Below are 22,144 nucleotides of genomic sequence, written 5' to 3' on the forward strand. Positions count from 1 at the left end.
TAGGGATTCAACTCGTGGAAGGTATACAACAGAGAATCTGTATTTTGGAGCCCAGTATATAGGTAGGTGTTATTGCATTTCTTTAGCAGAGACTTTAAAGCCCTCACTGCAATTGTTTCTCCTCATCCTGGTTGATGGACTTTAAGCTAGGCGCCTCTCCAGCCTCCCTTGCAGCTAGATTCTCACTGAGGATGAGTTATTTGAAAGGGAGGGATAGGTACAACTTTTCTCACTCACTTACACTAAATTGCTTCCCTGGCTGTCCTTTCTCTTTTCCTTTCTATAAGCCAGGGCATGGATGTACCTATGATACCACTTTGCAGAGCAGAGGGACATGCTGGGGGTAGAAGGGGGTGGCAGAGCAACAAGATGGAAGGCACCTGGGTTCACATACTGAGAACTGTGTGTATGAGGTTTGCTTGGGATGGCTCAAGATTTAATGGCAGGTGAGTGGGGAGAGACATAAAGAAACAAAGGGGAGAGGCCGTAACTGATAAGGACAAGCCACCACAGTTGATGACTAGGGCATAATTCATGGGGAGGCTCTGGGAAATTGTATAAAACACAACCTTCAGAGACAGTCAGGGGTGAGGGAGCTGAGCCACATTTATCCTCATCCCATCAGTCCCTGGGAGGCATCAGCTCCCAGGCATTTCTGGTTTTTCTTGTGGTGTGGGCACAGTGAACGCCAGCCACCCAAGGGCAGCCTCTGCCACAGACACAGGTGCCAGCTGTCAGAAGCCAGGCTGGTAGGCATGGGTGTGGTGAGGGCACCCGGTGGTGGTGAACCCAACACCAGCAGCAGTACCTATGGTTCTTGGAAAGAGAAATTAACTTTTCGGTTCTTCCAGCCACTATATATTGAGGCATCTTTGCAGCTTAACTTTTGTCCTAACTAACTTCATTTCCAAATGCTATGCATGTGGGAAGTTGTGGTTTTATATAATCTCTCCAAGCTCCTGGACTCCATGTGATACTCGCGGAGGTTATGTCATGGTCGGGGAAACGAGGTTAATGCTAAGGAGCAGAAGTGTCTCCGTGGAGCATGCACCCCATGGCATTTCTGGGGCTCAGGCAGTAAGTGGCAATGGCCCCGAGAGAAGGGCAGATGAGTGTGGACCGGCAAAGTCAGTGAAGTCTCCTTGGAGGAGGGAGATTCAAACTGAGCCCGACCTGCTGGAGAGGACTTAGAGAGATGAGGCGCAGAACATCCTCACGGAGCCGCAGGGCAGCTCCTCTGCAGGTGTGGGGTAAGCAGGTGCCTGGCCGCTGTCACCGCAGTGTGGCCTCGAGCTGGTGGAGGCTGGCGTTGGCTGCCTCATGCATTTTGAGCTCTGGGCTGCGAGATGCCTCTTAGCTGGGGGTGACTTGGTGGAGGGGGTCCAGCCTCAGGGCACACCACCATTGTTTGCTGTGTTCTGAGGTGGAGAAGCTCGTGGTAGATGCTCCTCATCATACACCTGGTGCCACTAATGTCCAGGTGGCATGTCAGGGCCCACTGAAGCTGTGGCCTGCCTGCAGTGAGGGCATAGAGGTAAGTGCCCTGTAGCGCACTGGGGCTGGGTGACCAGCGCAGGCTGGGCACTCACGTGGGCGGTGTGACCAGTTGTCTCAGCATACAGCGAGCACTCAGACTGTCTTGGAAGGCAGAGCTGGGGGTCCCATAGAGATCATCTGGCCTAGCCCCCACATTTTGAGAATAGTGGCACTTCACCCAGAGTAGGAATGTACTTCTAAGGCCAGCAGAGGAACGGAAATCCAGATTTCCTGCCTTCCCAGGTTTGGGGGAGGGGTGCAACTGACACAGAGAGGTGGGGCTGCAGGCCTCCATCTGCTGCTGGGTCGTTTGCTCCACCCACAGGCCCCTTTTCTCATTCCTGGAACCTCAGAACTAGAACAGAGCTCAAGAGATGACTAGATCCGTCTCTCTGTCTCCTGTCTAACCTCGGTCACAGCAGCTGGCTTGAGGTTACCTTTCCCTGCCCTCTGTCACTTTTATGTGCTCTGTCACAGTGATCTGTCAGTTCTCCATGGCATCTAACTGCAGTCACTCCTGCTTTACTTTTGGTTTCATTTATTTTAACCCCTAGACACAGGTTGGTTTTGCTAATGACTCTGAGGAGTGGACTGAAGTCCGAATACCTACTTTGCCTCATTCTCTGTCCTATTTCTGTGGGAAAGGGGTTGTGTCAGGAAGGCTCTAGCCCTTCACCCCTGACCCCCAAGCATTGAGGACAAGAAGAAAAGAATGGAGCGCACACCCGAGCTCCCTGGGGCCCAGTCATCCCCAAGGCTCTGGAGGGAGGGGTGGAGGGCAGTGTCTCTCAGTGACGGTGGGCCCTACAGCCTTGACCCAAACCCAGGCGAATGAAAATCGTCTTTTGCTGGCTTGTTGAAACTTCCATCACCTCTCTTCACACCTCATGTCTATAAACATGGAGCATTTTTCTAGAATCTCTCTCTGCACTTTATTGTCTTTGGGAAAAAACGAGCAGCTTTCTTTGTTCTGTTTGGGAAATGTGTGTCTGGACTGGAAAGAAAGAAAGAGAAGGGGGTCCCAAGGGAGAAGCGGGTCCCTGCACAGCTGGTGCTAAGTGCTTGTGCCTAGTGCCAATGAGGAAGTAGAGAGAGGCCTCTGTGGGGCCCCTGTCTGGGTGGAGAATCAGACCTCTAGGTCAAGGTGCTTATAGGCAATATAAGACATAGATGGACCCAACTGTGGGGTCAAGCTCCTTCCCTGAATATGCAGGTAGCAAGAAGGGAAAGATCAGTGTGGACTCTAGTAGCTAGAGAGGGCACTCCAGAATAAGGAATCCCCATCCAGGTGCTGACCAATAGGATTTGGGCGGGATGAGAAAAGAAGCAGGACCAGGGAGACAGTGAAGGAAGCAGGGGTCCCATGCTGGAAAGGAGTAGGGGCAAAGCTGGAGAGTCGGGCGAATTTTGGAAGTGGACGGATGGGAGCTGGGGGAGTGGGCAGACGGGCAAAGCACCAGGCGGGGGACGGGGCGGGGGGGGGGGGAAGGGACAGTTATGCAATGCCAACTCCAGTCGGCGGCCAGCTGGTCAGTCCCAGGCCTCTGAAGGCCTGGGAAGGCTGATGGGACTGAAATATTCATGTCCGTTTTCCAAAAGCTGTTTGGGATATGGAGGGGGCGGGTGGGAGAGGAGGGACCCAGTGGGTGGGGCAGAACGAGGGATGATGGGCAGTTTCTTGCAGAGTATGATGTGTCTCAAATCCCACATCAAGCAAATGAAAAGTAGCTAGGTTTTATTGTGCGGTAAACACATAATAACATTTAATCTTTACAACAACCTTATGGTTAGAAACTATTATTCTCTCTCGAAAAAGAGGCAACTGAGGCACAGAGAAATACACAGGTCTGTCAGCCAGCATGTGGCCAGGCACTGGACATGTCAGATAGTGAACTTCTTGCACACCATGCTCAACTTGCACCTCACAGCCTTTCCCCAGGCTGACCCCGCTGTCTGGACTGCCTCCCCAGTTCTTGGCTTCTCGTCCACTTGATGGACCCAGCCTGCAAGGCCTCGCTTAAAAGCTAGCTCTGCTGGAAAGTCTTCACCAGCTCCCCAGCACACCTCAATTATGGTGTCGCATCAGTCTGCTGAGGGTTTTGTTCATTTGCCTGCTCTTTCCCTCAAAGCAGGAAGCCACTGTTATTTTTTTAATTGTTGCATTTTTAAGTATACATGTAATTGATCTGTAAAGAAACTGCATTTTTATCCAGCTTCATACCTTTCCTCTCCCTTCCCACCAAGGTCTGGTGCGAAGCAGGGACTTGGTAAATATTTACTGAGTGGAGACATCCTTCTGCACCCACTCAGCTCCTTTCCTGTCCACCCCGTTCCCGACTCGGCTGTGTGGGGGAATCCAGATGTTTTGCACAGCTGCAGCTCAGTGGGGCCCGTTTTGCCTGGAATTCAAGGAGTAATTACAGACAAATAAGTATTATTACCACCCACACCAATCAATGTCCCTCTCCTCAAATGCTCTTTCCAGGAAACGGGGCTGATCTCAGTAAGGTGTTGTCTCGTGAAGCCCAAGCTTCTTGCTGGTGCCCAGGGAGTGACCCTCAGAGGGAGCCCAGCATTGACCGTCTGTTACAGTCCGGGGACAGTACTGCCTGTGCAGTCTGAGACTGCAGCCCCCTTGAGGCAGACAGACCTGAATTCAGCTCCCATCTGTTACTGCCTCCCCCTGTGGGCCCGGACAAGGGGTTTGACTTCCCTGAGTGTCAGTGTTGTCATAGGTGATATGGAGTCGCTAATATGTCCTGGGAGTGTTGTTGCAATGATTAAATGAGATAGCATGTGGCCCTGGCTGGTGTAGCTCAGTGGATTGAGTGCCAGCCTGTGAACCAAAGGATCAAGGTTTGATTCCCAGTCAGGGCACGTGCCTGGGTTGCAGGCCAGTTCCCAGCAGGGGACACACGAGAGGCAACCATACATTGATATTTCTCTCCCTCTCTCCTTCCCTTCCCCTCTAAAGATAAATAAATAAAATCTTTAAAAAAATGAGGTAGCATGTGTAAAAGCATCAAAAGATTTCCCAGGCAGTTAACAAATAAAAACATCTCTTCCGTCCCACTTCTCAATTAATTATTGAGTTCTCTGTTCTCTATGGTGGGAATGGCTTTGGAGTCACGAGGGCTCTGGGTCAGCAGCTGGATGTTAAGTCCCAACCCTGTTCACATTCCAGACCTTCTTGGAGAGCACAGAGGAACCCGTCCGAGAAGCTTTCCTGGAGAGGGAGAAATTGAGATTTGATCTTGGCGTAGGAGAAAGAATCGCGTTTAATATCAGATTTATAGACCTTTTGTGGGGTGCTAGGGTGGCCTAGAGAAAAAGAAAATGGAATTAGAAGGCCCTAACCATAAAACTCCCCTCCCTTTATGAGGCCACCTTGGGGACAATCCATGACTTGTCTGCAGAGGAAGTCGCCTGTGTGGCAGGGGCCTGGACGCTGGGGCCAGGGGCACCGTGGGCGGCCAGGGCGGGACTTTGCTGCTGTGGGAGGAAGACCTGGTCCTGAGCCACTGGCTCATTTCGCAGCCTGTTTGGAAAGACAGGTCATAAAACTTGAGAGTCGAGTGGCCAGGTGCCTCTGTTTGCCTGGATGGTATGTTGGGTGTGATCGAATTTGCCTTCATTTGCCAGTCTGTTCAATTCAATTGAATAAAACATCCCGATACCCTAAATGAGTCCAGAGCTGAGGATTCAGAGAAGGACAAGACAAGTTGCCGGTCTTGCGGCGCTCCCTGTTGTCTAGTGGATGGGAAGGTATACACTGGAAACTTGGGTGCTGACTTCTGCCTGGGAGCAAAGGGAGGCCTGGCCTGAGACTTGAAGGACGGGGGCTCTGTTGCTCTTATGCTGGGCCAGCTGAGTGTTTTCACTTCAAGAGTCAAGAAACAGTGCCATGTGGTGGTTCGGAGTCATCGGACAAACCTGGGTTCAACGCCAACTCACTTAGTAGGCCGTGTCATTTAGGCAAGTCCCTGGGTGTTTTCAGCCTCACTCTCCTTCCCTGAATAATGAGATATACTCACTGTGACATAGACTTTTCCAGCTTCTCCATATTTTTGCCTGTTAACTTACTACTTCCCCCCCCTTACTTTTCTGGCAGGTTGTGCTTTATGTATTTTGAAGCTACGTTATTGGGCACTTATAGGTCATTGGGTGATTGCAAGAACTTCTTGATGGGCTCTTTTCATCAAGTTCTTTCTTATCCTTGTGTGTGTTTTTCAACTTAAATTCCATTTTGTCTGATTTCAATATTAGGAAACATATTTCTCTACCCTTTTATTTTCAAGCCTTTTCTTATTTTAATTGATGTATATGTTTTGTAAGCTGCATCTAGCTAGGTTTAAGTTTAATCTGACAACCTCCAGCTTTCTTTTAATTGAAGGTATTTGACATGTGTAGATTGAAGTTGTACAACATGCTAATTTGATATAGTTTGTATTGTAATAGTATTGTCCTTGTAGCAATAGTTAGCACCACCATCGTGTTACATAATTACCCTTTTTAATGGTAAATCAAGATAATTAAGTTTTAGTGTCTTAGCAAGATTGATGATTGTAGTACAATATTGTTGCCTATATTCACTATATTGCATATTTAATCTTTATGGCTTATTTACTACTCATTGCAAGTTGGTACCCTTAAACAACATCAGTCTTATTTCTCTACCCCCCAATTCTGGTAACCACCATTTCACTCTCTGTTTTCTGTGAATTCGACTTTTTAGATTTCGCATCTAAGTGATATCACATAGTACTTGTCTTCCTCTGTTGGACTTCCTTCACTTAGGACAAAGTCAATATGTGCTCAAGGTCAAGGACAAGGTACTCTTCTTTCTCATGGTTGAATTTGATATACATATATATAAAATCTCACATCTTTTAGTGTCTTCCAACTTTTAATAAGTGATTCTAAGCCATTTACATTTATTGTGATCACTGTTATATTTGGTTTTATTTCTACAGCCTCATCGTGTGTGTCCATCTTTCTCTTTGTCCTGCCTTCTGTTTGATTGTTAATGTTTTGTTTGTTCTCTTCTTTTTCCTTCCTTTGCTTGTGTAATTTCCAGACTTGTTGTGTTTGTTGGCTGCCTTTCCATGACACTGTGTGTGTTAGAGTTTTTGGTGAGAGTTTTTATATTCTTTCCTCTCTCTCTCTGTGCTCATCACTCTCTGAGTGTTTGTGTGTGTGGGTGTGTATGTGTGTGTGTGTTGCTTTCATTCAGCTCCCTCGGTTCCCATTTTAGATCCAGGCTTCATAATGGGGTATGGAGGGTCTGATTTCATACAGATATTGCAAACTAAGTGATGGAGCCAGCAAATCACTCGGACAAGTCCTGGCTGCCAGGGTGCCCCATGCCTGTCCAGCCCCATCTCAGACGAGCCGCTCAGGATGGGCCACAGCCCCAGGCAGATAGTGCAGCTTTCCTGAGCCAAGATGCAGGTCCCGGAGCCTGGGAACCTTGCATGAGGAGTTCATCTCTCCCCTTAGGCTTCAGGAGCTGAACTTGCTGCTTGTTTCAGGTATGGGAGCACAGTAGGTTTCCAAGCTCTCTGCATATCTTTAAACCAGGTCCTAGTACAGGGCTCTGCGTCCAGAGGGGTCTTAGTTCAGACTGAAGACTGCATAGCTGTAACATGGCCCACCTCTAGGTGGACCTTGTGTCAGAATTGCAAAAAAGGCGGTTAGTCTTTGTTGCCTCATCTTCTTCTTTCATCTCCCACCCCCAGAATGCCCTCTCCTTCCAGTACTTCCACGTTGACCTGGAGTCTTCTCGTCTGAAAAACTCACCCTCCTCATCCAAAAGCCTTGAGGTTTACCCCTCACCCTCCTCCAAGGCACTTGTGTTGTAAAGAAGAAATCTCCAGTGGCATTTCAGGCAACAGGGGGAGGTGGGAATCCAGGTGATGCCCTTCACGTTTGCCTATAAACCAAGGGGTATAAGTTGCATCTGGCAGTGGCCACACTTTGTGTCCTCTGGTCCTCTGGGTCTCCTCCAGACCTCACTGGGCCCAGGACTCGGACAGCTGTGGGTGGCACCCCTCATAACCCTACTCCATTGTGAGTGTGGGGAACCTTTTCGGGGAAGGGTTTGACGAGACAGCGATTTCACAGACTGTTGGTTGAGGCTGGAAGAAGGAGCCGAAGTGATGTCTTCTTTCACTCATCATCATGTCTCCTCTGAGCAGGTCCTCCGGACGGCAGTTCTGGGGGTCGGTGAAGAGCCATCACCTCCCACCTGAAGGTGGAGGGTAGCCCTGCTGGGAACTTGGCCAAACTGGACAGAGGGCAGCACGTCAGAAAATTTCTACTGCCCAGCCTATGCCCGCCTTGGCCATAGTCTCCCAGAGGGCCCAGTCGCCATGGGAGGGTGGATGTTCATGCGTCTCGTGCCCGGCCACTGGCTCCCCTAGCCTGCCAGGTGGTGAAATTTCTGTTTCATCCCACACAGAGCGGAGCAGAGGACGTGGAAAATCTTTGGTGGCTGCTGGCAGGTGAAAGATCAAAGCAGGACGCAGCGGTCAAAGGCACAATCAAAGGGCTGAGATCAAAGGGAAGTGGCTTCGTTCGAGAGTGAACTCCCCCGCTCCCCATCACAGTCTTCACCAAGGCTTCTCTCTTGCTCTGTTGAAAGGAAGGTGGATGAGGAATTTGGTCTGCGTCTGGCTGCTGAAGCCATGTGCCAAAAGACGGACAGTCCCAGAACAGCGGCCATGCAATTGTAAGCCTTGAAATTAAAATAAAATCCATCGGTTTATAAGAGGAAAAGAGGGTGAGCAGTGGTGGGGTCAGAAAAATCATTTTCAAGATACCTGGGGTTGGCCAAAATCCTGCATGTGAAATGGGAGGTGGAAGTGTTCGCCATGGAAACCGGCAGAGGGAAGAGAAGGAATTCGGGTCCCAGCAGGTGATTTCAGGCCTCCAGGGCTGGGGCGGGCGTGGGTGCACCAGGGGCGCAACTGAGGCCTCCATCAGTAGGAAACGTGGAGAGGCCAGAGCTGAGGCTCGGATGCGTCTTGTAAGAGGAAGGCTCCCTTTCTGAGGATGGGGAGTCTGCTTCCTAAATCATGTGGTCAGCAGCTACGTGGATTTTGTTTCTGTGGGGTTTAACTTTATAGTAGACCTTAAAACAAACAAGCGAACAAACTTTGACTAGGTTGCTGACAAGGTATTCGCTTGCTGGCTTTTTTTCCCCTCCCTTCGTGGGAAATGGGAGAAATCAGAAACCCTTCCCCTGACTCAGGCGAGCCCCCTCCCCTTCTTTGTGCCTCAGTTTCCCCATTATTCAGTGAGAAAAGTGTTTCAATAAAACTTGGGCAAGGCATGGGGCGGATGGGGTTTAAGTGCCCTTGTACGAAAATGAGTGTCTGTGGGTTACGTTCAAGGTGGCATGTGGTCTGCCTCGAGGCACCCTGGCTTCTGGACGCAGAGTGAGGGGAAGCTGGATTCTGGTTCTTCACCCCAAACCTGCCTCACTTGGCTTGCGTCTCACCCCCTGGGCAATCTCCAAGGTCCTTCCCCCCACTGACAAGCAGAGCTCTGCTGTAGGCTGTGTGTCCTTGACCCCTCGAAGTGGCTGTGGCATCACAATTTCATTTTTTCCTGGAGGACAAGTTCCCCTGGACTCCCGGAGGCCCCTGTCCAGCTTTATTATGGGATGACACCGGGCTCTTTCTTTCACAGTAAAAAGCTTCTTGTCCATCCGAGGCAAAGCTATTGTTCCTGGAGAAGGAAGCCTTGTCATTCTCTACACGCTTCTCTTAGGCCTTTTCTCTCTCCAGCGACAACGTGAGTGGGTATTCATCCCGCCGAGTTCCCAGCAGCTGGCCTCACTTTGCATGGCTGTTTGGAGATAAGGTTCTTTTGTTCCTCTTTTCTTCCCTTTTAAGCAAACAGATTTTCTTTTGAGTTGTGGATGAATGTCAGCCCAAGTTTTGGGTGGAAAGCAGCCCTCTCCGAAACAACTTCTGGGCCCAGCAGCAAAGCAGCAGATTGGGAAGAAGCCACGTCCCGTGGCAGGAGAACTGAGCTGCCGTGGGCTCAGGCTTTTGTTGTGGACAGGAAGGGTGGGCAGGGGCTCAGGGCCCCGTGTTTAGGTCTGGATCCAGCACACTTGCTGTGTGACCCTGGGGAACTTCCCTGTCTTCTCTGGGACACATTCTTGCCATCTGCACAGTGAGAGGTTTAGATCTGATTAAGTTTGTTTGCAATGTGGAAGAACACTTTGGGACTCTTAAATCAAAATCTACAGAAACCCGATAAGGATTGGGTGAAACCGCTGTTTTTATAAGTCATACATACGTGTCAAATACAGGCTCTATTGTAGGGTTTAGCCCGAGGTTTCTCAGCCTCAGCACCATCAACCTTGCAGGCCTCAGAGTGCTTGGGTTGTCACCGAGGACCTTGGGAGTGGTCCCTGGAAGTTAGATGCTCTCAGCAAAGGCCTCGGGCAAGCAGAGCACTTAGCAATCCCTTGGAGACACAAGGTGGAGCAGAGCAGCGAGCTCTTTGCACACGAGTGTGGAGCAGGTCGGTCTTGTCCGGGTGCAGCCTGGGGAGGTGGGGTCTGATCTAGGGATGTGGAGTGTTCCTGGGGCCTTCATTGCCCTACCTGAGCAGAGCCCTTTCCTATTCCTGACCTTCCTTCTGAGAGGGGTTGAAGCTCCTTTCCTCCCTGGACATGGCCCTGCAGCTTTCTTGGGGTTAGATGTCATGGTTTGAAGCTCAGTGTGGGAGGGTAGGAGAGAAAGCACCCTTAAAGTTGTGGAGTGGACCAGACCAGGGGCTGGGAGCCATTCATGCAACAGTTCTAAGTGTAAGGGAGAAAAATAAGCGTGTGTTCTCTGGGTTGCCTTAGCTAATCGTCTTCTTTCTTTGTACCCTATACCTGTCCAAATCTCAGTCGGAGAAGCTAGCACATCCTAGCTTCTATTCGTTACCTGCATTTGCATGGTGATTCCGTCATCAGAATCCAAGCTCTCTAGGGCACAATTTATGCTTCATTTCCCCCCCACCTTCCTGCTCACAAAGTCTTGAACATATTATTGTAGTTACTCAGTAAATTCCATGGGAGGTCCCAACACTCCCCAAGGAATACTTCTGACTCCTTTATAGAAAATTAGTTGTCTGTGTGTGTGTGGGTTTATTGCTAGACTCTCCATTCTGTTCTGTTGGTTTGTATGTCTGTTTTTTTGTTGATACCACACTGTGTTGTTTGCTACAAGACATTGTACTGTAAAGACTATAGCAGAGACATCAACCAAATGTACAGGAGGAAAGGAGAGCATGATTCCAGCATTGAGAATGAAGAGTTCTGCATGGAGGACATGGTATCTCCATAGGTCTTGAAAGATAAGTAGGATTTCACCAGGTGAAGAAATCAAAGCAAAACATTTTAGGAGAGGAAAAGGTAATTCCCAAAGACTGGATACAGTGATGGGGTTGGAGTGAAGGGGGTGCAGTGATAGGTGCAGTGATGGAGTGCAGTGATGGGGGTGTAGTGATGGGGTTGGAGTGAAGGGGGTGCAGTGATAGGTGCAGTGATGGGGGTGCAGTGATGGGGTGCAGTGATGGGGGTGCAGTGATGGGGTGCAGTGATGGGGTTGTAGTGATGGGGGTGCAGTGATGGGGGTGCAGTGATGGGGGTGTAGTAATGGGGTACAGTGATGGGTTGTAGTGATGGGGTGCAGTGATGGGTGTAGTGATGGGGGTGCAGTGATACAGCCACCGGGAATGACAGGATGGAACTAGATGGGAAAAGATTTGAACATCCTGTTAGTACATTTGGTTTAACATGAATGCGAGTTGAACTTGAAGAAAGGTTATGAGAGGAAGCTCTAGGGATCCAGCCCGATGCCCATGGGGGGTGTGAGGGGCATTGCCCAGTGACCTGATTCCATCTCCAGAGCATTCTCTTTGTTTTGTCCACCTGTAGGCTGGTCTCCATGCTGAGGTCACTGTCATTGCTCCAATGCCTTCAGGGTTCCTTCAGTCTCTCTTTGATCTCCACTGTCCACCAGCAGGGGTCGATTATGTTTTCAGCCAGGCCTTGGACTGAGGTCCTCTCTCATCCTGGTGTCTCCCTCAGGGCAACGTGGGAGAACAGAGAGGACCCATCAGAGGTCCATGGCTCTCAGGGACCATCCAGGCCACTGGTCTGTGCTGCTGATGGGCACATCAAGATCCTAGAGGTGATCTCAAAACACTGTCCTCATTGCAGTAGATATGTAATGATTACTTTGAAAATGAACAGTGTTTTTAAAGGTCCATATAAAGGAAAATCTTATGTATATTGATGGTCAAGTTAGTAGTGGGAGTGGGACAAATGTAGCCTCAGACATGAAGCTAGAAGGCCCATGACCGAGTTTGGGCAGATACCAGGGTGCATGGGAGATGCTGTGATGGATACATGGGTGGAAGAGACGGCCCTCTCAGGGAGGAAGGCCATCATGTACCCAACTGACTAGGGAACAGGAGGGGCCGGAAAAGCAAAGCGTTAGTGCGTTTGGGGGAATCTTGGAAAGAGTCTCGCAAGAAGTGGCAGGTGAATTGGACTTAAGAGGATAAAAAGCTGGAGAAACAAGACACCTAAAATGTGTGCATGGCAGGGGGAGATGTGACAATAAGATAGTACATGTGAAGGCACTTTAATAACTTGAGTGAGTTGCAGTAGAGGCGATTCATACTATTTCTGATTGGATGGGGGGACAGGGTTGTAGGGCAGGGAGTGTCTTTTTGGTGGCAACCGGGGAGGGCTAGGACAGGAAGATAGTCTAAGAAGTCTCCAAGTTGCTGACAAAATGGACAGCGAAGCCCCTGGTGCACAGGGCCCGTGGAGATGCTGTTCGGAACGGGCAGTTTGTGCCTTTTCGCTGCCGCTCCCTTGCCCTGGAGCATCCTTCTTCCTCATCTCAGGAATCTCTCCGCCTCTCTGTCCTACTCAGGGTTCTCTGGCCAGTCTGGGCACTTCATTCATATTTGGGTCTCTGGAATGCCTAACCCTAAAATGTCGACACAACTCTCATCAAAAGGGGGAGACTGAGGCCCAGGGGGAAAGGAAAGATTTGCTCAAGGACACCCTTGATTCTCAGGAAGAGTCAGGATGGAACCCAGATCCCTGTGAAGGGCCTCAAGGCCATGGGCAAAAGCATAATAGGCAGGGTGGCGGTAATAGGCAGGGCCCACCTGGAAAGGCAGGAAAGTGAGTCATATTCTTCTTGAAAGCTTTTTAAAGCACAGAGTGTGGGTGGGTCTTTAGGTTCCGATCTAGCAGACCCTACTGACCACCCAGTCTGTGGCCCGGACACGTGCTGAGTGCTTCCATGTCTAAAACACCTTAAGTCTGTCTGCAGTCACCCCACCCCGAATGCGCCCCATCTCATCTAAACAGCCCTAAATCTTTGACCCCAATGACAACAAACATGTTTAAACTCAAGCCTGTAGAAATAATGCACAGGGCTCCCATCGTGACTGTTTTCATTGAGGCCATATTTAAAAACAGAATAATATTGTACACTTCTGGTTTGGCCTCGCTACTTTGTCACAAAGCAAACATTCACTGAGGTTGAGAACACTGCCCCTTCAAACAGAGTGTGTGTGTGTGTGTGTGGTTTTCCACAGTCCCCACCACTCCTTGTTGCTCCCCTGGGCCAGCTGCATGTGCTGTTTGTTTGCTGCCTTCCAGCCCCCTGAAGGCACCCGAATTGAGGTCTCTGGCTTCGCTGATCTCAAATCTAGTTCTCTTCTATGAGCCCAAAGCCTAACAATTGACTGTTCCCCAGCTCAAGAGTTAATCTGTAAATCAGAACAGGAAGGTCTTGCTTGACTAATTCCTCTCCTGAATCCTGGTGCGATGCTATTCTTCACCAGTCCTGTGTCCTGAGTCTGTCTGCTCAGCCTTTGTCTCCTCACAGGCAGCTCTTTCTTGTCCCTGACCAGAGCCCTCTGAGGCCAGCGGCCACCGTGGATGTCCGGGAGTGCAGGCGGACCGGCCAGATGAGCGGGGAGTGGGTGCACCCAGGCCAGACCCTGATCTGGGCTGTTTGGGTCCTCGCAGCTGCCACGGAGGGTGAGACGCCCAGTGGGAGAGGAGGAATCTCAGCAGACAGGGTGGGGGGGGATTTCCCTGTCGTGGAGGATTTTTCCACTGGTGGGAAGGAAATGATCACTCAGAGGTCTCCGGGGGCCCTTGGAGGGCTCCACAGTAACCTCAGGGCACCTGACCTGATATGGTTAGGTGTTGGTCAGGACACCTGATGGTCAGGGCACCTGACCAGTCAATGTCCTGGTGCTGTTGAAAGCCCCAGGGGCAGAGCATAGAAAACCCCAGTCCTGACCCTTGAGTTGCTTGCACCCTGTGGGGGACGCTGGGGAGCCCTCTGTCCCGGGCCCCGGGGAGGCGTGTGGGGCAGAGCCTGCGCTTCTGTGGTGCTGGCCGCCCGGGCGGGACCTTCCCTGTTGAAGTGACGTTGACAGAGGTGGTGCCCAGACACCCAGGTCCTGCTAACTCCACAGCTGGGCCGTGCCCTTCTCGGAGCTCCAGACTCCCTGTGGGAACCGAGCAGCCTGCGCTCTCAGGCTGAGGGGTCTCACCCCCAACCCCTGGAGGAAGACCAGATGGTTTCAGACAGCATCTGCATGAGAATTTCTTATTTTCACTGTGATATGTTTACTTCCATGCATTCTCGAAAGCATATACCTAATTCAGCAAAACCACAAGTCCAGAGATGTTATTGCTTAAGATTCCTCTAAGTAAATGTGAAAAGTTTCTTTAAATTTAACTTAAAAAAAATTAAAATGTCGGTAGCCATACAGGTGCTGCACAGACCCCGGTGCTGGTGGGTCTGACAGTGACGAAGTGTGGAGAACTCTGGGCCAGGTGGTTGTGTGTGGTCCCAGGGTCTGCAGAGCCCGGTTTGCATCCTCAGTCCCATAGGACAGGGAGGCTTCTGCGCACAGGAGGGAGGCGGGTTCCCGAGGTCCCCAGGGGAAATTTTGTGGCTCGGTGCTGTGCTCCTAACAGGTACTGAGTTGGTGCTCCGATGCAGGTGACTGCTCAGGCAATCTTTAAGGGAGCAGTGGGCTTGGGTTCCTTCAGAAGGAGTCCAGATACTTCCTGTTACACAGTTTCTTGGCAGAGAAAGAGCGCCCCCACCTGGGGGAGCTCTGAGTTCAGCTTATTGCTGTCCGCCTCCGATTCCTGATTCCTCCCCGTGTGTTCCCTCAGGGCCCCCTGGAGAAGCCCCGGTGAGGAACACCAGGCTGGGATGGGTCCGGGGGAAGCAAGCCACCGTGCTGGGAAGCGCCATGCCTGTGAACATGTTCCTCGGGGTCCCCTTTGCTGCACCCCCTCTAGGACCCCTGCGATTTGCGAACCCACAGCCTATGTTGCCCTGGAATGGCTTCCGAGACGCCACTTCGTACCCTAAATTGTAAGACCAGGCTTGGTCCCATGGGTGGCCTGCGACTGGGAGTGGGATTAGAGCGTTGAAGGGGAAAATCGGCCGTGCAGGCCAACGGGAAGGGGTGTCAGGGAGGAGGGGGTGGACTACCAAAGTGGCTTCAGTGACCACACGGCGTCATTAGAACATGCAGCTCCCCTGGACTCCCGTCTGAACTTCCCGAATTGGAACCTCCAGCCCTGGGCCTGGCAGACTGTATGGTCTGAAAGCTCTCTAAAGATTCTGAGTGCAGTGGGGTAGGGAGGGACTGTCAGTGTTTCTGGGTGGCCTCCCAGCTAGACTCAGTCTCCACGGAGACTACAGACCAGGGCGGTAGAGGGAGGATCACCCTGTGGGGAGGTCAGCTCCAGCAGTCAGCACAGAGCCGGCCCAGAGCCCGGCCCACCTTGGAAAATCCGTGAACACCCGTGGAGTGACGACTGGAGCGTGTCTCTGTGACACGGGGACTGGGAGGTAAGGAGCTCCCAGTCACTGCAAATTTTCACACTTAGGTAGGCAACCAGCTTCCCGGTGAATTGTGGAGAGGCCTCATGCACTAGGTGGGAAGTGAGGCCTGGAAACCCCCAGGAATCTTCTGACTGCCAAATTTTGTCAAGTTCTCATGGTTGGTCACACACCTGGCATTGGGCTTCCAGGCAGAAGGAGTACCCTGCTGCCAGGAAGCTTCCTTAGCCACAGAAGAAGACCCCATGTGGCCCAGGGACTGAGGATACTAATTGGAAACTCATCTGTTCATTCATTCATTCATTCACTCATTCATTCAGCTCCTGTCTGTTAAGAACCGACTCAATTACTGGATCTCCACGAGGCCCTGAATGACACCACGGTGGGTTAGGCGTAGCTGCCCTCAGGAACCCACAGACTGGTAGCGGTGGTGGGGACATAAACCATAATGACAAGCAAGATGAAGAGTGTCAAGGGCTGCCAGAGGGGATCAGAGAAGGAGCTGAGGAAGCACAAAGACCCCCCAGCGCCACTTTGAGAGGGGCATGGTCAGAGACGGCTTTGTTGAGAGCATGAGGAGATACAACCTACAAAGGGGCAAAACAGGCATAAAACTTGTCGGAGTGGATTTGCAGCAAATCTGTGTATGATTCTATCAAAAATCTAGCGTTAATTGAGTGATTTGTAGAAATATGCACATATACAATGTCACTTAATCTTACTATGTATCAGGCTCAGTGATAGGGGCTGTGTGGTACTTAGGGGACCAATACAGAGTCTTAGGCTTCTAGCTGCTCATGGTTGAGTTGAGGAATATAACACCCACATGCAAGTCTAGGAGAACTGCAAGGAAAAAACCCACAACATACGCAGGTGTTTCCAAAGATACCTGTGGTCTAACTGGAAAAATCTCAGAAGGCTTCTTGGAGGAGGTAACATTTGGACTGAATCTGAAAGAGAGGGAAGAACACGAGCAAGCAGGTAGTAGAAGAGAGCAGTCCAGGCAGAGGGACTGGCTTGAGCAAAGGTCTGGGTGCAGGAGTCTCTCTGCGTACCTACTTCACTTGGTTCCTGGTGGAAACGCCTGGGGAATCAGCCTTCTGTTCCTCTGGGGGCAGGAGAGGGAGCTGCCAGGGCAAAGCCTTTGGTGTGCAACCAGCATCCCGACCTCTGCAGTTTGGAGAATTGCTGAAACAGTCTGAGTCTTCAGGCGTGTATCTAAATTATGACGGTGGGTGTAGGCAGGGGTGGGTGCGGGGGGTTCATGGTATAATTACTGTGCACAGTGTACTTTCCTACCCAGGAACCAAATCAAAGAGAATCATGGTTTGTTTGTTTGTGCCTTCGGGGGGGGGGGCATTATTAACTTTGTGTCCAGATTCCCCATGGGCACCTTCTGTTCAGGTGAACGAGACCACCAGGCCTCCTCGCTGTCACAAGAGCTGGCTCCTCCCAGGCAGGTTTGCTGACAGCAACTCTGGGGGGTTCTCCTCCCTTTTTCCAAGGTGCCTCCAGAACTCAGATTGGCTGCCCTCATATGAACACATGCTCAAGGTGTATTTCCCCAATTTGGGAGTGTCAGAAGACTGCCTATACCTTAACATCTACGCCCCAGCTCACGCGGACACTGGTGCCAAGCTCCCCGTAAGGCTGGGTGCTGGGCTGGGCGCTCTGGCTAGCAGGTCCCTGGGCTGGGCCCCAGGCAGACTGGCTGGGGGTCTGGAATCAGGCCCAGCCTCCTGCTGGGTAAAAGGGAAATGTTCCGTTGATGTGTCAGTAACTTCCTTAAAAAGTCATTCTAATGACAGATCCACTTTTTTTTTTCCTTTTCTGATTGCTTCTTTATTGGCAGCGATTTGGGTCTTTGACTTTCATTTTGTTTTTTTTTTCCCCCTGCTCTGTCAAGTATTTGATGGTCCGTAAACATTTAGAAAAGACATTGCTTAAAAGGACTCTGTTTTTGTTTGTTTTTTTTGTTTGTTTATTTGCTTGGGAAACCTTTTTTTAAAGAAGGTAATTGCATTCTCCAATTTTTTCTGTTGCAATGAAGATAGGTAATAATGTGGAGCATTCCATTTAAAAATGTAGAAATCCCATGTATAAGTGAGGAAAAAGGCACAGTCTACCATCCACTTCTCAGCCACACCCTCCCATCATCCTCTTCTGTGCCCCACACCAGTGTGAGGGGAGACCCACTGTATTGCTTTGTAACGGCAACAACCGTTGATGTCTGACAGTTGCTAGGTACAGTGTAGCATCTCATCCAACCTCCATAGTGACCCCGGCGGTCAGGACCATTGGGCCCATTCTACAGATGAAGAAGTTGAGGCACAGGGGATGGCGCGCAGAAGGGTCCCACTCCACACTCTGCCCACAGTAAGTGGCAGATGCTCATGTCAAAGCCAATGCGTTGTTCAGCTCTCCTTTTCCTCAGTGGCTTTCTTCTCTCTTCTTGCCCCAAGGGTTGCAGTCCTTAATACGACCTTTAAAAAGGAGAGTGGAGGGGATTCATTATTAATATAAATAGTGATAATACCATTTGAACAATGTTTTTTGTTCCCCGGTCCCAATTTTTCTAGTCAATATAGTAAAGATTCCATACTCCTCTTCCCTTTTCCCTTTCTTCTCTTCTCTAGGTAGACAACGGCCTTAGAACAGCGTAAGCTGTGTTTGCTCTCTTACACGGCACACAGTGATTTCTGTCTCCCTGTGAATCACAAATTCAGTATTTAGTTAATACATTCTGAGCACTTGAAACGTGCCAACATTTTCAAGTTGCAGAATGTTTTTTCAACCTCGTGGTATCCTCATAAGTGAAATGCTTTTATTTTTCACATCTTACAGATGAGAAAAGCAAGGTTCAGAGAGGTTAAGTAATCTGCCCAAGGTCACACAGCTAGTCAGTGGCAGAGCTCAGAATCAAACCCAGCTACTCAGATGCCAGAGCCTGCATGTGTAACCCTGAGCCTTCTTCACAAGACAAAGCCTCTGGTGCTTTTTGGAAATGAAAGTGAGACATTGATATTTTCATAAAGAAAGAAGGACCCCTCAGGCACAAGGAGGAGGTCTGGGTGCTCTGCAGGCCGACCGAAAAATTCCTCTCCCCTCCTCAGGTCATGGTGTGGCTCCCTGGGGGTGCCTTCCAGACTGGCTCAGCCTCCATGTTCGATGGGTCCGCCCTGGCTGCCTACGAGGACGTGCTGGTCGTGACTACCCAGTACCGGCTAGGGATGTTCGGCTTCTTCAAGTGAGTGTCCCCAAGTAACTGACGCCCCCGAGAAGGGCAGCTGTGTAGGAGCCACAGGGGATTCAGTGTCCAGCATCCCAAGGAGGAGTGAGCCTTCCGTGACACTGAACAAATTTGACCCAAATTATTTAGTGCATTTTAGCAACTATAACAGGTTAAACCCCAGGTTGTCGAGCAATAGAAATCGCTTTCTCACTCCCATGAAATCTAACGAGTGTTCCTGATGGGCAGACGTCCTTTTGCATGGCCAGTCAGGCACGTGGACTCCTCCGTCTGGGGCTCTGCCCCCCTGTAAGGCCGGGACCCCCGCCTCTGGCCAGCAGGTGCAGAAAGAGATTGGGAGAGTACTGTGAGGGTGGTCCCTTGATCAGCCTGCAGGTGGCGATCATCACTTATGTTCATATACCTTTGCTGGAGCTCCATCTGTGGCCATACCCAATGCAGGGGAGATGGGGAACTGCAGCCCAGCCCTGTGCCCTGGAAGGTGAGGACCCAGAGTATGTGAGCAGTTAAAAATCTTTGCCTTGAGGCCCCATCTCAAGGCTCCTCAAGTGCTCACCTGGGAAGAGTCATGCCACTGCATCCTGTCCCCTCCTCATTAAACTGCCCACCCATCCTGTGAAAGCAGCTCTCTGCATGGGCTGCCCCAGGGGGCTGTGGCCAGGGTCAGATTCTGGGGTCAGATTCTGCGGTCAGTCTCCTTGAGTTTAAATCCCCCATCTGCACCACTGTAGGTCCTGGGCAAGGGATTTACTCTGTCCAGGTCCTGCTTTCCTGTCTGTGAGAAGAAGCCGAGGTATCCAGCAGTGAGCTCCGGGCTTGCCTGCAGCTCTCACTGCAGGGAAGTGGCCTGAGCTATGGCCGCAGAGAAATATAGCCACTGCCCGTAGCACTGCTCAGCGGAGACCTGGGGCGGTGGGATGAACGTGCTGGTCTCCACAGCCCGCCCCAAGCCCCTGGCCGGGGCCTTCCACTGAGCACACACAGTGGGAAGTCTGGGTGCACTTCCCAGGGGTCAGCCTTCTGGGAGGAGGGCAGAGATGGTGGGGATAGAACCCAGAGGGGCAGCGGGAGAAAAAACAGCATCGCCCACCTCGCTGGCTGGGAGGACTATGGAAGCATCAGCCATGAAGCCCTCAGGACGGTGTCACCTGACGTGCCACCGCTGCTGTAACAGTGTCTCTGTCATTCCTTTAGTCGTTCATTGGAACCTCTGTGCCCGGTGAGTCCTGCTCCCTGCTGCAGACCCGCTCTCAGGAGCAGGGCTCTGCTGGAACCCACAGGTTCAGGAGAGCCTGTGCACGTCCGGAAACTGCACGTGCAGTTTGCTTTCTGTGTGCTTTCCTGGGTGTGTAGCTTTCCTCAGATTCTCAAACCCCAATCCCGGCAGAGGGAGAGAACCAGCTGAGGCAGCTGGCTTTCCCGTGTCCTCAGGTCTCTCATCCTCAGCCCCTCCCCAGTGGGCAAGGCGGTGCCTTGACCCCCGCCCACAGCCCCTGCCCTCAACTCCCCCGGCTGCTGTGGGAGGCAGACAGTGGCCCATGTGTTCTCTCTGCCTCTCGCCCCTAGCACAGGGGACCGGTATGCCCCGGGGAACTGGGCCTTCATGGACCAGCTGGCCGCCCTCACCTGGGTGCAGAAGAACATCGAATTCTTTGGCGGGGACCCACGCTCTGTGACCATCTTTGGCGAGTCAGCAGGAGCCATCAGCGTGTCCAGCCTTGTGAGTTCTCTTCTTTGGGACTTGAATGAACCTTGGGGCAGAGGAGGTTACAAAAATGAGGGTGATGATCCACTTCCATCTGGTCGGTGCTTCGTGTTGGACACTTTAATGCACATTGTCCCCCTGGAGCCTCGCATTGTGAGTTAGGGGCTCAGTCTCATTTTAAGGACAAGAGCTGTCATCAGAGAGTTGAAATGAATCTCCCAAGGTCACATAGTGAAGGAGAATTTGAGGAAAAATCATTTGTATTTGTACAGTTGAATCCCTGGTATCCAATGACCAGGACAGGTAATTTGTTTAATAGAAAAGCTCAGTGAAAGCATAAAATTTCAAAGGATGCGTACAAACACTTTATTTTAACTTAAAACATACAATGGACATTCCCCCACCTATAGTTTGCTACAGGGTCTCACCTTTTCAGAGCCAGTTTGCGGGCTGGAGGTCCCCATGACTCTTGCATAAACCGCCCTCAGGACTCACCTCCCTCAAACTGTGGTTTTGTGTCCAGGGAGTGAGCATGCACCAAAGAGGCCTGCAAAGTAGCCTGTGAATGCAGCCACCTACGGAGTTGTCCATCCCCCCACATGGTTGATTCCTACCTTGTTCACCCCCTATTTTAATAGCTGCAGTTTTTAGCTATCTGCCTCTAACAAGGTTGTTTCCCCCCCAAAAAAACATAATTCTGTTTTCTTTTTACACTCACACGTCCATGGGTTCCCACTTCATTGATTACGTAATTACGATAGCAAACGTAACTGACGACGCAGGTTTGGAAGCAAACTGCACCAGACTGTTGGCGAGGACCTGGTGGGAATGGAAACGTGTGGATGGGCCGGGGGAGGGAGGCTCCCCGGCTCTGAGTTCTGGGTGGTTGGCTGTCCTGGGCAGCGGTTAACGTGTTAATCACACAAGTCAGTTGCTGGGAGGTGGGGGAGGCTTCTGCTGTGTAACACTTGACAGTGTACGAGGTATTCTCTACCTTCCAAACAGCCTTAGAAGGCAGATTATAAATAACTTTACGTACACAACAGCAGCCACCGTGTCATGAGTGCTTGCTAATTAACCAGGTGTGTGTGAAGCCTTTGCCATCCATTACTTCTACTCCTCAGAACAAACCTGAGACGTGGGCTCCATTTTTACTCCCATTTTGTCAGAGAGTAAACTGAAGCTCAGAAATATTCAACAGCTCTCCTGAGGCTGCCCAGCCGGGAAGTAAGGAGCTTGAACTCACACGCCAGAATGTGTGACTTCAAAGTTCTTGTGGAACTGGGGGGGGGGGGGGGGGCTCGAGAGGTTATAAAACATACCCACCTACTTACCCACCCCCTCACAACCAGTCCTTAAACCCTCAGACCAGGGCTTTTCTGTCTCTCTCAAGCTCTCGTAAGGAGGCTTCCTGGGAAGGTTTCTTTAAAGAAGGGATGGGCAGTGTGTGATGGGCGGGAAGCCCCCCCAGATAACTTTTGCTGGGTCTCCTCTGTCATCTCTCCAGGTCCTGTCCCCACTGGCCAGTGACTTATTCCACAAAGCCATCATGGAGAGTGGGGTGGCTATCATCCCTTACCTGCTGGCCCCTGATGAAGAGAGAAATGAGGATGTAGGTATCTTGTTAACATCTCTCCAGCTTCCTATCCTCAGAACACCTGTTGATAGACCCTGTACTGGCCTTACTGACCATGGCCAAAGAGTCCGATGCTGGCTTAGGGTGAACCTTACTGCTCCATG

General features: G+C 50.9%; 1 protein-coding gene across 15 annotated transcripts in view; it reads left to right on the forward strand.

Annotated features, from left to right (window-relative positions):
- Positions 1–22,144, forward strand: part of CES5A (carboxylesterase 5A) — a 193,188-nt gene that overhangs the window by 158,900 nt on the left and 12,144 nt on the right. For 11 of the 15 annotated variants that reach the window (XM_037141535.2, XM_053663280.1, XM_053663271.1 and 8 more), the window contains 7 exons: positions 7,997–8,266; positions 13,483–13,612; positions 14,771–14,975; positions 16,955–17,093; positions 18,563–18,696; positions 20,266–20,419; positions 21,912–22,016. In XM_037141535.2, the coding sequence (XP_036997430.2) occupies positions 13,540–13,612; positions 14,771–14,975; positions 16,955–17,093; positions 18,563–18,696; positions 20,266–20,419; positions 21,912–22,016 (810 nt within the window). In that variant the 5' untranslated portion in view covers positions 7,997–8,266; positions 13,483–13,539. Of the gene's footprint in view, positions 1–7,996; positions 8,267–8,286; positions 8,318–13,482; positions 13,613–14,770; positions 14,976–16,954; positions 17,094–18,562; positions 18,697–20,265; positions 20,420–21,911; positions 22,017–22,144 lie in introns of those variants that run through there. The other 4 variants (XM_053663272.1, XM_053663277.1, XM_053663279.1 and 1 more) reach the window with 3 other exon arrangements.

This window comes from Artibeus jamaicensis, unplaced genomic scaffold (genome assembly GCF_021234435.1).
Source record: "Artibeus jamaicensis isolate MK-2021 breed Jamaican fruit bat unplaced genomic scaffold, CSHL_Jam_final contig_3152, whole genome shotgun sequence".
In the NCBI taxonomy this organism is placed as follows: domain Eukaryota; kingdom Metazoa; phylum Chordata; class Mammalia; order Chiroptera; family Phyllostomidae; genus Artibeus; species Artibeus jamaicensis.